The 14,180-nt window shown below is 38.8% G+C and overlaps 2 protein-coding genes across 2 annotated transcripts; both read left to right on the top strand.

Annotated features, from left to right (window-relative positions):
- Positions 1-46: 46 nt before the first annotated feature.
- LOC135340135 (E3 ubiquitin-protein ligase TRIM71-like) lies at positions 47-2,555 on the top strand. Its single transcript, XM_064536462.1, has one exon. It carries the CDS (start codon positions 321-323, stop codon positions 2,397-2,399), a length of 2,079 nt encoding a protein of 692 aa, XP_064392532.1. The 5' UTR covers positions 47-320; the 3' UTR covers positions 2,400-2,555.
- Positions 2,556-2,928: 373 nt separating this feature from the next.
- On the top strand, positions 2,929-6,151 carry LOC135340137 (uncharacterized). The gene is made up of 3 exons (XM_064536464.1): positions 2,929-3,048; positions 3,180-4,835; positions 4,982-6,151. Exons 1-2 carry the CDS (start codon positions 3,040-3,042, stop codon positions 4,302-4,304), a joined length of 1,134 nt encoding a protein of 377 aa, XP_064392534.1. The 5' UTR covers positions 2,929-3,039; the 3' UTR covers positions 4,305-4,835; positions 4,982-6,151.
- Positions 6,152-14,180: the final 8,029 nt, after the last annotated feature.

The following is a 14,180-nucleotide window of genomic DNA, read 5'->3' as shown; positions in this document are numbered from 1 at the left end:
TTTTTATGGTGTACGAGATTTGAAATAACTTGATTTCAAGATTTCCAGAGCAACTATTACAATATTAATCTCTAGCTAGCTACTTGTCTTCACTGCCTCGAATCCAGGGCCTTTTCTCAAAGCGGCCAGGATTCGAGGATCTCTCAAGAAATGGTCATTTAGAGACCACACCCTTTTGCTTATTTCATGCCTGATTTTCTGTTGTTTTCAAGTTGCTGTACAAGATTTCACGTTGTTGCCAGCCCCTCGGATCTACCTTCAGAACTAGAACCTGGATCATAGACTCCTAGTCCTGTGTTCATGTCAATAAAATCTTTGATATGGCTGAAGTTCAAGCAAAACTTTCTATGAAAGAAGAAATTAACTCCTGCTCCATTTGTAAGGATAGCATGAAAGAGCCGAAAGTACTACCTTGCCTCCATATTTTCTGTAAATCACCTTGCCTCGACAAACTAGTGGTCCGGGGTCACAAGGGACATTCGCTCACCTGCCCCACCTGTCTACACCTTGTTCCCCTACAAGACAATGGAATCGATGGGTTACTAACAGACTTTCATACTAATAAAATTCAAAAAGCTCAAAAAACAGTTGAAAAGGCTAAGGCTACCAATTGCGAAAATTGCACGGAGGACAGAGCGACCCATTTCTGCCTGAATTGTAAGCTATTCATGTGTGAGAATTGCACAGACACACATAGAAAATGGGGAGGCTTTCGTGACCATGAAGTTGTATCAGTGAGTAAAGTGGAGGCAGAGTCCATCAGTGTAATGTCAAGTTGCCAAAAACACACATTAATGGAAGCTAACATCTATTGTAACACTTGTTTCAATGTGATATGCAGCGATTGTACAGCCAGCTTGCATAAAGGTCATGATTATCACCTTGTCGATACAATATTTGAGAAACACAGGAAACAACTAGTTTCAAACCTTGAACATCTTAAACAAATGCTAAGCAAAGTCGAAGAAGATTTGACGAATATCGATTTAAAGGCTAAAGATATCGATATGAAGAAATCGACTGTTGAAACAGACATCCACAGGGAAATTGATCAGTTGCATCAAATTATTGACCAGCGAGGAGTGGAGTTAGTTAAAAGCCTGAACTTGCTCATTCAGAATCAGCAAAAAGTGTTAACCACCCAAAGGGATCAAGTGCAAAATATGTATGTTAAGATTACCAGATGCCTTGAGTATTCCGAGTCAAGACTTGAAACTGGAACAAAAATCGAGCTGATGCAAATGAAAACATCTGTACAGAGAAGAATCGAGCAAATTAGCATGGAGCTTAATTGTAGTACCAGCGCTACCAAACCTACTGTAGAGCCCAACATTGAACTGATTACAAATCCTCACATCAATCGAGCTTGTGAAGAATTTGGGGAAATAATTGGAGGCTTGGAGACAGAAGAAGACAACACTTACGATAATATTGACGACCTAGTGATTCAAACTGCAGACAATCAAGCCTATGGAACCGTTGACGACGTAGTGTTTCAAACTGCAGGCAATCAAGCCTATGGAATCGTTGACTACATAGTCCAATCGAGGCATTTCACAAGTACACAAAGCCGTGTACCATCGACGGAAAGCCTACAGAGGCCACTAACAACAATACGAGGACGTAACGGCCCTTTCAGTGTAGTGAGCACAAGAGGTAGTGAATTGATAGTGGTAGATAGTCATACAAACGTTGTTTCTGTACTGTCGGCCAATGGGGAGAAAAAATTCAGCTTTGGAAAACCAGGATCAAAGAAAGGGCAGTTTAAGCGCCCTAGTGGGATAATTGTTGACCAAAACGACAGCATGTACATAGTAGACAATGAAAATCATCGAATTCAGAAATTCGACCCTAAAGGAAAATTCAAAGCAGCTGTTGGTAGGCTTGGAAACCATGCCTTGCAGTTTCATTCTCCAATTGGGATCTGCCTAAATCAAACGACTCGCGACATTTATGTGTGTGATCAGAAAAACAATCGAATACAAGTACTTACAACTGATCTAAAGCATGTGAAATGCTTCGGCATTCAAGGAATTTCTGTTGGGAAGTTCAACTATCCAAAAAATGCTGCATTTGATAGTTTTGGCAACTTATACGTGACTGATTGTGGAAATAATCGAGTGCAAGTCTTCACGGCTGATGGTCAATTTCTAAGAGCTTTCATTGCCAAAGCAAACGGTGAAAAGTTGGAGAAACCATACGATATTGCAATAGATAGTCAGAACACAGTGTACGTGAGTGAGATCAATCAAAAAGATGTGGCCGTTTTTACAATCCAGGGTGAATACATCAAAGCATTAAATGTGAGAGAAGATCGAAATCACGAAGAATTTAGAGGTGCGTATGGGCTTTCTGTTGACCACAGTGACTGTTTAATTGTAGCCGAAGCCTGCGTGTAAGCAACAAGCAGCATTGTAATCGAGTATATAATTATATATGGACAGTTTGACAGTTAAGATTAAACAGCACATGCACTTGATGCCTGTAGTATAATTGTTGTGAAGTACATTGACAGCTGTATAAACCGCTATAGTTATTCTTATTTTCAAAAATAATTTTTTTGGTATAATAATTTGGTGGTACATGTAGTGTAGTTTAGCAGCCAGCCGGAGCCCAACCCTGGACATTTTAACTATAGTTGTTACAGATATGTTGGGCCGAGTACAATTAAACTTAGAGCTCAAAGTTATCTCAAATTTTATTTTCGCCAATTTTGCTCAGGTTGTTCTTGCTGCTTTCGAGACCAGGCCATTCACACGGTCTCGAGGCTAGGCTAACACGAGTATAATTATATATTTTGTATTGCAAGAAAAATAGTTGATCCAAGACCTCAGTGCACCTCACACTCCACTTCAGATGATGTAATTGTGGTTGTGCATCATAGCGATCCTTGTGGTACATGGCCATGATTGTACTTGTGGAGCTATTGAGCATGCGCAATTCTTAATTTCGAGTGATCGAGACCCACCCACTTTTTAGGCTGCAAAACAGCAACTTTACTTTACCACAAACAATTGGATGTCACAGTGAAGAGTGAAGATGGGAAAGGTAAAATATATCTACTCTAGCTGTTCTCAATGCCATACAGTCTATGCTTATATACAATGGCAATGAGTACATGTGAGTATTGTTTTCTTTTACAGTTAATAATTTAGTGCCAATGTTATTCTAATTCACAGTCCAAGCCAATCCCAGAAAGTAGGGGACTTTTTGTTGTCCTGTTGCTAGCTGACATGCTCAACACTCTCGTACAAGAGATCATCTTGCTGGCCAAGGGCAGTCGGGGTGAGAGCGCTATTGCTGCTTTTACGGTTTTTGGGGTGATTGCTGTTGTTTTCTTTGGATCGTTGGCTATTGTTCATTTTTTATACCTATGCTTTCTTAGAGGGCACCGCATAACATTCATAACGTCTACTATCCAAACTATTGGTGCATTGTTCTTCTTCTACGGAAACAACATAAATGATTTAGTTGACAACTACGGTGTTGATGTTGGATGTGGTTCAGTATGTACTGTGAACAGCCGCATAATTTCTTCTTTTTCCCTGGGAATTGCTCTTATTATTTTTAATATTGTTCCTCCTGTTACAAAGAATGTATTGAAGCTGCTCAAACTGAAGCGGAAACCAACCTCAGTTGTCACAAAGAAAATTCCTGATTGGTTTGCTGCTATTGACATGATAACGATGTTTGTGAAGATTAATACACTGTACTCTGCTATAATAGGCATGGTGCAGACCACTGAGTATTGCAGCAACACTGACATTGCCGCGAGCACAACCTTTCTGCTAGTCTGCATATTCATTGGGATTTTTTCAGAAGTGGTATATTTCTTGAACGCATGGGCAACCAACAAACATAACAGCAAGCTTTACTCGACATTAGTGACATTTGGTCTCATCTCCATGATGATTTGCCTTCCCCTGTACCTTCTTGCTGATAACCGTCAGCCTCTGGACTGTGCCTTTGGGTGTGACACGTTCTCAGACACGTTTAATACAACTGCTAATGCTATTGCTTGTAACAACGTAGTAAACGAGAGCGTGAGGCTAGGATTTACCAGTGTGTCACTAATTTTTATCGCCACAATCCCTATTGTGTATTTCATCCTTAACCAAAAAGCAAGAGACGAATTCACCGAAATTGGCTCAGCAATGAAATATAAACTGGAGGAGATTGATCTTCCTGATGTTGGTGCAGCAATTAAAGATACAGTCACTGATATCGATGTGGGTGGAGCTGTTAATGATTTTGGGGAGACACTGAAAGAGAAGTTGGATGACATCAACCCTCTTGTGACTTAATCTTAGGCCATACGTGTAGCTAGCTAAGCGGCCAGGTTTGCCTTATTAGTTGTGATGATGCAGTAGAGCATGCAGCTACCTTTTTTGCAGTATAATCTACACACATGTAAAAGTAGATCTATATAAGTTATTGTTAGAGGCACACTTAGTTGATAATGATGTCATATCTATGTTTAGGAACATTCTAGAACTTTCTTGTGTTATGTATTTTAGGTCATTGTGACCATGTGCTTAGTCAGTCCATGATATCTTTCTTATTTGTTAATCTGAAAACTTGCTCTATCTAGCTAAGTCACATTGCAAGCTTTGCTAACAGTTATAAATGTACTGATCTGCAAAATTAAATAATTATTATCCCATCAGGCTGGCATGATGAAATTCTAACTGGTTGAATATGGTTTGAATGGGTGGGGCTAGATCTGAGTAAACATTGCATTGCATCATGGAACTTAATTAATACCGCACATAAACAAAAGTGTCAAGCAGTTTTCTAAGCTACAAGAAGAACTTGAAGTCACTTACAAAATGGGGGTAAGGTATAGCATGATTAAGTAGATTATTGTGCATAGAGGAATTTGTAAAAACGTGCATTTATTCAAAATCATGATTGTAAAAGTTGTGTGCAATGCATGCAACTTCAATAATACTGTGACAATGTATAATTATTATACCCACAGACTAAACCAATTCCTGAAAGTAGAGGGCTTTTTGTTATACTTTTGCTAGCTGACATGCTCAACACGATCATTCAAGAAATCATCACACTCACGAATGGTGATCATCTGGATAGTGCTACAGCAGCTCTTGTTTTGTTCGTACTTGTCGCCTTTCTTTTTTTCGGCCTTCTCACAATTGTCCATTTTGTTTATCTTTGCATTTTTAAGTGTCACTACACAACCTTTCTAACGTCCTTTGTTCAAACAATTGGAGCTTTGCTTTACTTCTATGGTGACAACATTTCCAACTTACTCAATAAATATAGCACGGTACTCAATTGTGATGAAGAGTGCGTTAACAACAACCGTAGAGCTGCTTCTTTTTGTCTAGGTGTGGCTCTCATAATCTTCCAAATGGTTCCCTTCATCAGTAAGCAGTTTTTGAAGGTCCTCAAGCGAAAGGAAAAACTAAATCTGACGACAACCAAAAAAAGTCCTGATTGGTTCTCAGCTATTGACATGATTACCATATTTGTGAAATTAGACACACTCTATTCGGCTATTGTAGTTATGATACAGTCGAGAGAGTTCTGCAACAGGTCAGATATTACGAGCAGCTCAGCATTTCTTGCTGTTTGTGTACTCACTGGAATATTTGCTGAAGTTAGCTACTTTTTGTACTCTCTTACAAGCAATGAATACAGTGAAAGAGTCTTTACAGGCCTTGTAACCATTGGCCTGATTGTATTAGTATGCTGCCTTCCCTTGTACCTTCTTGCCGACAATCGACAGCCTCTTGACTGTGCATTTGGGTGTGACACTTATGCAGCCAACACAACTGCTAATGCTCTCGCCTGTAACCGCACCAGCAATGGTAGTGTACGCCTTGGATTTACTGCCCTATCGTTCATTGTGATTTCTGTGTTCTCACTCGTCTTCTTTGTGTGTGATCGAACAGCACAAGAAGAAGAATCATACCCTAACAGTCCAAGAGAAAATTCAACAAAAGAAGAAATTGAATTCTCACAATTTAATGAAATTCCCCATACACCAATCAAAACTCTGTAATCACATGCAGCTTCTCTCAGACATTTTACACAGAGACCAGAGCACACTGACTATAGTTAGCTTAGGACTAAGCTATATAAATTGTAGGCTGTGTATATACATAAATAGTTTTATTTTGTTTAGCGTTGTTAACATGAGACTAGCTTGTATAGTGTTTAGAAAAGTTATGCACGTGGGAGACAACACATTTGTATGGCTGATCTGGTAAAGCCGGTGGTGTATGCAACTGACACTATGTTAACATAACAGTCATGCCATTGCTAATGGGTATATGTTAGCGTCACATGCATAAAATGGGATCATTAATAATTGATTACATAGTACATGTAGTATCTTAGCAACCAAGATTGATGTTGACAATTCATCAACTAACTATATTACGTGTACGTGTGTTGACAATTCATCAACTAACTATACGTGTACGTGTAAACTGATGGTATAATTATGTCCATGAGAAAGAATATCATTATGATTATGGTTATAATTAAGCTCATGCACAAAAATTGACTGGTAACCGTTATATAGACTCTGGCACCTTATATTATGCTTCGAGCTTCACCCAAAATGTCGCCCAAAATTTTGCATTTCAAATGCAACGGTAAACACAATTCGTAAGTACAATGCCCATAATGAGGGCATTGAACCGAGTTCCACCTTATCACGTACAAATTCCCATAACTCTGAAGAGCCATGGTCGTCCAGACTCCAGAGCTGGTGACGTTTGACGTTGGTGTTGTCAGCAAAGGGAGCAGTGGCTCTGGAGAGGCATGTAGGAGTCCTTATTGACCAGTCATGTCTTGATGGAATTTACAAAGCAACCAAATCCATAACGTATTTTTAATTGGCTGGAATCGAGGCTAAGGCCAAGAGTAGATCAGTAGTTTCTCATTATGGGTGCGTTTGTGTCGATGATAAAAACACAAGGTTTTGGTGGTATTTAGCAACTGACTGAGGGTGTTTAGTAAATTAATGACTGAGGGTATAGTGAACATAATAATTATACTCTAAAGAATCTACTAATTAATAGACCTAATACACTCAGTCAATTACTAAATACTGTCAGTCGTTTTACTAAATATCCTCAGTCATTTACATAATAATACTCTCAGTCCTTTCCAAATACCCTAAGTTATAATACTCTCAGTTGTTTACTAAAATGAATACCCTCAGTTGTAATACCCTCGGTCATTTACTAAATACCCTCAGTTCTTTACTAAATACCCAAACCTTGTGGTTTTGTCATTAATATTTTGACACAAACGGCACCCAATATCTCACCCCCTTCATGGCTTTTAGCCTTCCCCCCAAAACCCAAAGTTCATTATTCATGGGGTGTGGCCCAAATTAATGAGCCACACCCATTGTATACCGGCGTGGGCATACAAACGAAATACAATATACTTTTTGTTTATCTACGGTTACACAACACAAAATTATTACACTGAGTATACTGATAATGTAAAAATTTGTTTGTGTATAGATAAAGTGTTGCACTGTCAGCATAACTCATAGTCTCACCATGAAAAATCATGTGATGAGAAACTACAATCTACTTTGCCTGGCCAAACTGATATAGGCATTGCCGAAATTTTCAGGGGCTTAATTTTGGGGTTATTGAATTTCACTGACTATACTCTTTTAGTATCTCCAATTCACGTAGAGATATAGCTGAGAATTCCTCCGGAAGCAGCTTTATGATTGAATGGAATCGAGCCAACATCGGAAAACCCGATGTCTATTTTGGTAAAGACCATTAAGTATTGCATAACGACGTCTAAGAAGGTGAATATTCTGAATTCAGCAATACAACACTGAGAGAATTAAATCTTGTGTGCTGTATTTATATATCTATGTCTTATAATTCATTTTATGAGAACAATAGCACCACGGGTGCTGATCGGTGGGTGTGCCTAACATACATAACATAAACATCATTGTTGTTATAAATATACACACATGATAATTCATTAATTTTGCTGCCTGCGCAGAATCACAAAGTGTGGGAAATGATCCATGGTGATTGTTGCTAAGGATGCCAAAGTCTAAATAATGGTAAAAGAGCCTTGCAGAGCTCTCTTCTCACTCTTGCAGCTACCAATAGCTAGGGGGGAAATATATTTTATAATGATATTGTTACCGCAATGAAAGTATAAAATGTACCTATAGGACTCGTGCGCTTAAAACATACAAAACAGATTTTGCAATGTATGTTCAAGACATGGCAAGGTCTAAACATTATAACATTACATGTAGATCTACGCAAAATACAATGAGTTCAGTACATTGGAACCTCTTTATAACGGACACCTTTGGGGAGCAATGTTTTGGCCTTTATACAGATGTGGCCTTGTTGAGAGTGCACAAACTGTTCATTTGGGACCTGGGTGCCTGGCTGTTATATGAGGTGCAAGTAAGAGTTTCTATAGGCTTCTAGTCATGTTTTCTTGGCATGCTATTTGTGGATTTGCAAAATAAAGCTTCGTTCTTGAGTTATGCCTGGTTTTGCTGACTTGGAATGCCATTGCAGCCTTTTCAGAAGAGAGCTGCAAGCCTTGCAGCTCTCTTCTCACTCTTGCAGCTACCAATCTCTTCTCACTCTTGCAGCTACCAATAGCTAGTGTTCTAGTGCAGACTGAGAGCTAACTACTAAGTAGAGTAGCAACACTCGGTGATTCTGAACAAGTTACAGAGCCTCCAAGTAGAGACTTTTTTTTTCAGTATTAATCAGCTCATTTTTCCGTATTTAAATCTTCAATTAATACTAGATCTAGTGCAGATCCATACAGGGTATTAAAATTAATGTGCTCATGCATCCCAACATGTTGTAAGACTATTGAAATGAATACAGCAAACATTGTTTTATTGCACAAAAAACAATCATTATTGTGAAAGAATAATACCCATGTTCCTGTGCATCATTACTGTGTGGCTTGTGCTACACTGAGTAGATCTACATATTCAAATTTTGAGTGGAGTTCTACTGGGGCTATTGTAGCATTGTCCTTGGGACCGAGGCTATAGGACAAATCAGACTGCTCTGCCTCATAAGTGAAGAGGCGAACACAAACGGCAGAATGTTCTTTCACAATAATGATTGTTTTTTGTGCAATAAAACAATGTTTGCTGTATTCATTTCAATAGTCTTACAACATGTTGGGATGCATGAGCACATTAATTTTAATACCCTGTATGGATCTGCACTAGACTAGATCTAGTATTAATTGAAGATTTAAAGTTTCATGTGCTTCTTTAGCCTCGATTCCAGGCCGCTTGAACAAGGCCTTGTTCAAGCGGCCTGGAATCGAGGCTAGTGCTTCTTGAGCCGCCCCCACATCACAGACAAAAATTTAATTATAAGGTCAAAGTTCATGGACATAATTCCTGTCTTTAGGCTCTCGTAGTCTCGCTTGTCACGCCCCTTTATTGAAGGGGCGGGGCAATTACAAAGCCACTAAACAGCATTTCATCTCATTTCCATGTTTTGTACTGAAAATCATCATTAAATACGGAAAAATGAGCTGATTAATACTGAAAAAAAAGTCTCTACTTGGAGGCTCTGGAAGAAGGTTTGGAGCATTGGATTTACTTGAAAAACTTTTAGAAAATATAGCTGAGCAGTACCCACTTTAAATTTATAGGCTGTTGCACTCACATTTTATTTCTGTATATATTATATGCAGTTTATAGCTTTTTGCACTCACATTTTATTCTTGTTTTTGCACACTATTGCCAATTGCTTTTTATTGCCGTTTTAATAGGTGTGAAATTCCTTTTTTGAGGTAGTACCTGGAAGAATCAGGTAGTACCCAATAGTCAGCCTAACCGTTTTCTATTTGAACGCTAGGTCGATAACATGGACTACTGATGCCTCGGTGGAGATGCCAAAGGTACATAACATCTAGCCTCCTTCACCGGCCTTCCCTAAGTGAAGTGGGAAGTGCGGCTTGGGATCGAGGCTACATAACATCAAGAGTACAATGTGATAGAGAAGTACGATACGAGTACCTCGATTAATTAAGCTAAATTGAGGTAATTGCGCGCATGCTGCCAAGCGTCATTGAACACTGGTGGAAGGCCTGGGGATGTGCCATGGCAACCAAATATGTGTTGAAAATTCAATGCACTTAAACAAATGGAACTCAGAAATTGCATGCACTCTATATACTATTAAGAGGAGAGGTAGTGTCTTAGCAACCAAGAATGGTCGCAATTTTTAACTTAAAAGAAAAAATAGATGGGACACTTCGAAAAATGTAATGGGCCACGTCAAGCATTGGTTTTACTAGTATGTATATAGAGTGTGCAATTTGTATCAACAACTGCATGTGGCTATAACTGATGCCTAGTCCTGTGTTCCAGCCTGGAGTGATGGGCCATTATAGTTACAAAGCCACATGACTGTGAATTGAACCATGCATTGATCACTGGAGAAGTGAGGTAGTGTAATGACAACCATGCAAGAATGGTATTTGACCTGATCCTCTTTTAACAAGAATCTTGGTAGCAGACACGATTAATATTTTTCAACCATCGTATGTAGCTACTTGATTGACGAAAATGTAGGATATTTATTCATGCAGGGCTATAGCTGCATGCATGCATGCATGGTATATACCGGTGTTGCAGGATTCAGCGACCCCACACTGGGTTAGAGTCCATGCAGGGCGGTTAGAGATATAGGGATAGGTTTAGAATCACTGAGCCTAGTATATGATTCAGTGAGAGGGGATAAGGGATCCAGGGGTATAGGGGTTGGTATTATGCTCGAGACATTACCTATTATGCTATTCTTTTATCAAGTTAACAAAGAACCTACAAATCACCTTTGGCATAATCTACCAACCCATATTCAAGGGTCACTTAATCGCGCGTGATGCTCCGACTTAGACAGTTAGAAAATGACTACTGTATGTCCAAGATCATTTCATGAACAGCTGTTTAAGGTAAAACTTAATGGGAATTGCATCATTGCATCATCCCATGGTCAGTTGATCACTGCGCATGAAGGAGAGGTATTGTCTTAGCAACCAAGAATGGTGATAAACATTTCACAAAGCATTTTTAAGTTTAGAATCACTGAGCCTAGAATAGGATTCAGTGAGGGGGAATAAGGGATCCAGGGGTATAGGGTTGCTCGAGATATTACCTATTATGCTTTTCTTATAAGTTAACAGCCTATTATTCTTTTCAAATCTACAAATCACCTATTAACATTATTCCTCTTATATGCTCATAATCTACCAACCATATCCAGGGGGTCACTTAATCGCACGTGATGCTCCGACTTGGACAGTTAGAAAATGGCTACTGTATGTCCAAGATCATTTCATAAACAAGATAAAACTTAATGGGAATTGCATCATCCCATGATCAGTTGATCACTGCATGGAGGAGAGGTATTGTCTTAGCAACCAAGAATGGTGATAAACATTAACCAACTCACAAAGCATTTTTTAAGAGTATAGATGGGAAATTTTATCAGTTGATCACTGCATGGAGGAGAGGCAGAGAGGTATTGTCTTAGCAACCAAGAATGGTGATAAACATGAACTCACAAAGCATTTTTTAAGAGTATATGGAGGAAATTTTTGACAATTTCAATCGTGGCAATGCATCATGGATTGGAAAATATACCGTGTAATTATAGCGGGTGGGGTAAAATATTCGTTGGGCAAGCTGGCCTCCACAACAAATTTTGCAAGGCATGGCTTACAGGAACGCATGCAATGCAGTGCAGGCAATGAAGTCAAGCGAAATTTTTACTCACCATTTTCGAGTTAAACGAATTTTTTCACTACACGAAAATTACCTGCTATACAATAGTATACTAGTTACAACAATTATTATGCGTATCAAACAAATCTACAGTTCTTTTTATATAGAGTCCGAGTTACAATGGCTACGCAGTCCATGTATATAAAAGTATAAACAATCAGCTATACGTAATAAAATTATTACAACCTATATCACAATACTTATCTAACTGTATAATAGTATATAATTATGATCATGCAGCTGTGACCGTTTTCTCTCCTTCGATTGATTCAAATGCAAATGGTTTCACCACTTTTCGCATCTCAGAGTCTTCATTCGAACATGGCTTAGTGTCTGGATAATCCACAAACGCACTCCATGGCGTAGCAAGTACTAGTGCAAGAGTCGAAGCAATGCCAAATGTTTCAATCAATTCACCATAGAAGGTCAAGTCTCTGTATTTGAGAAAAATAATCGAAATAACAGCAGAAATTAGCATAATCCACATCGGTGTTTGCTGAATAATGGACGAAAATACACGATACACTTTCTTACTGCAACAACGCTGAAGTTGCTTGTAAAGAAAAGTCATCACAGTACCTCCAAGCCGCATACAATAAATGCCAAAAGAAAGAACACCACCTACCAGACCTACGGTATCGGCAACATTGTATGCAAATTTGAAGCAAACTACTTCATCAGCATCCGTCATATTGCTACAGTTTACAAGTGGCTCTCTTCCCCAACCGTTTACAGCATCAAGAGTTCCAGTATAGCACTGCCACACTTTCTCATCTTCACAGACTCTCGACCTTTGAACAAGAAATCGGTCCCAAAATGCAAGACCACACAGCAAGATGAGTGATAAAGCATTCAATCGTAACATTAAAGCAAACCACATCAGTTGAACACGCTTCCATGCGTCATCAAGTGATCCAACACCATGGATGCTTTCTTCCTTGAGAAACGATCGTACACGATTATTAGCAAGGTCTCCATACAAAATAAAGACAATTGAATCAGTTGCCTTTTTCATCCATCTTATGATTGCAAATGATTTTTTCTCCGTTACTTGTTTTTGGCTAAGGCGATACAGCAAAAGGAAGGGGTAGCAAATTAGCATGCTGACGTAGAGCAGAAATCCATAGATTGCATAGAGCGTGGCGACTGGTAGAACATCCAGGAGCTCCAACGTGAGCAAAGTGTACAACTGCATATTATTCACATCCATGCAGACAGCAGAAATTATCTTTAGATAACATCCCAATCACATTTTATACAATTTTGGAGTTACATTCCTGAGTATAGCTCCACCCTCAGTATACTAGTTAACTTGTTGCATGAGCGCACGGGTGCAATATGCAATATACAAAGATGCAAATCAAATCTTATTTGCAGTATAGTGCTGCAAATAAGATTTGATTTGCATCTTTGGCTCAAATAACTCAGTCTTCTTTCTAGTGACTTCAATTTGCTATAGCTTCTCTCCTATTCCTGCATGGTAACTGATTTGAGCACTGAGTATATATATATACCTGAGCCAAATATTCTGGAATAGGCAGCCTTTTTACAATTTGAATAATAGGAACTAGTTTAATGAAAGCACCGCGGGTGCTGATACCTCGGTGGAGGTGCCAAAGCTACATATAACATAAAATTACTAATAGCTAGCTTTTATACACACATTGATTATAATTATCATGATGAACATTTTTAATTTTACTGCATGCAGAATCCAGAATCACAGGGAAACTCAAAGAGTGGGTAATCGTCGAGGACGATGATTGTTTAAAAACGATCGATGCCAAAAGTTCAAGTAATGGCTGCAAGTCAGCAGAGCCTTGCAGCTCAGCTCTCTTCTCACTCTTGCAGCTACCAATAGCTAGCGTTCTAGTGCAGAGCTAACTACTAAGTAGAGTAGCAACACTCGAACAAGTTTTGCTACGGACTCTTCTGAAAAGGCTGCAATGGCATTCAAAGTAAGCAAAACTCAACTCGAGAACGAAGCTTTATTTTGCAAATCCACAAATATGACTAGAAGCCTATAAAAACTCTTACTTTGATCCTTGAGCAGCTGAAACAGTCTACACACACACACAGACACACAAACACACTATCGTATCTTCGCTTGCGCATGCGCACCGAGGCATAATGATATCATTGAGTTGCACATGCGCAGTAGCTCAGAACACGCCCACATTTTACATGGCAGTAAATCTGATTGTTAGTCCAATCAATGTTGAAACATTTTTTGTGCTAGAGTTTGTTATTTCGCTGCTGAAATTAAAAAGTAATGACTTAATCCCATTTTTTTAGTGCTATACAATTTATAGGTGTTTTATTTCGCTGCTGTGGATGTTGAATAATACAATTTGAATAATTGGCGGATGAAGTAGAA

Source organism: Halichondria panicea, chromosome 8 (assembly GCF_963675165.1).
Source record: "Halichondria panicea chromosome 8, odHalPani1.1, whole genome shotgun sequence".
Lineage (NCBI taxonomy): Eukaryota > Metazoa > Porifera > Demospongiae > Suberitida > Halichondriidae > Halichondria > Halichondria panicea.
This window is presented reverse-complemented; position numbering and strand designations above follow the sequence as displayed.

Coding starts and splice junctions, on each gene's coding strand:
- LOC135340135 (XM_064536462.1), top strand. CDS start 321: ATGGCTGAAGTTCAAGCAAAACTTTCTATGAAAGAAGAAATTAACTCC.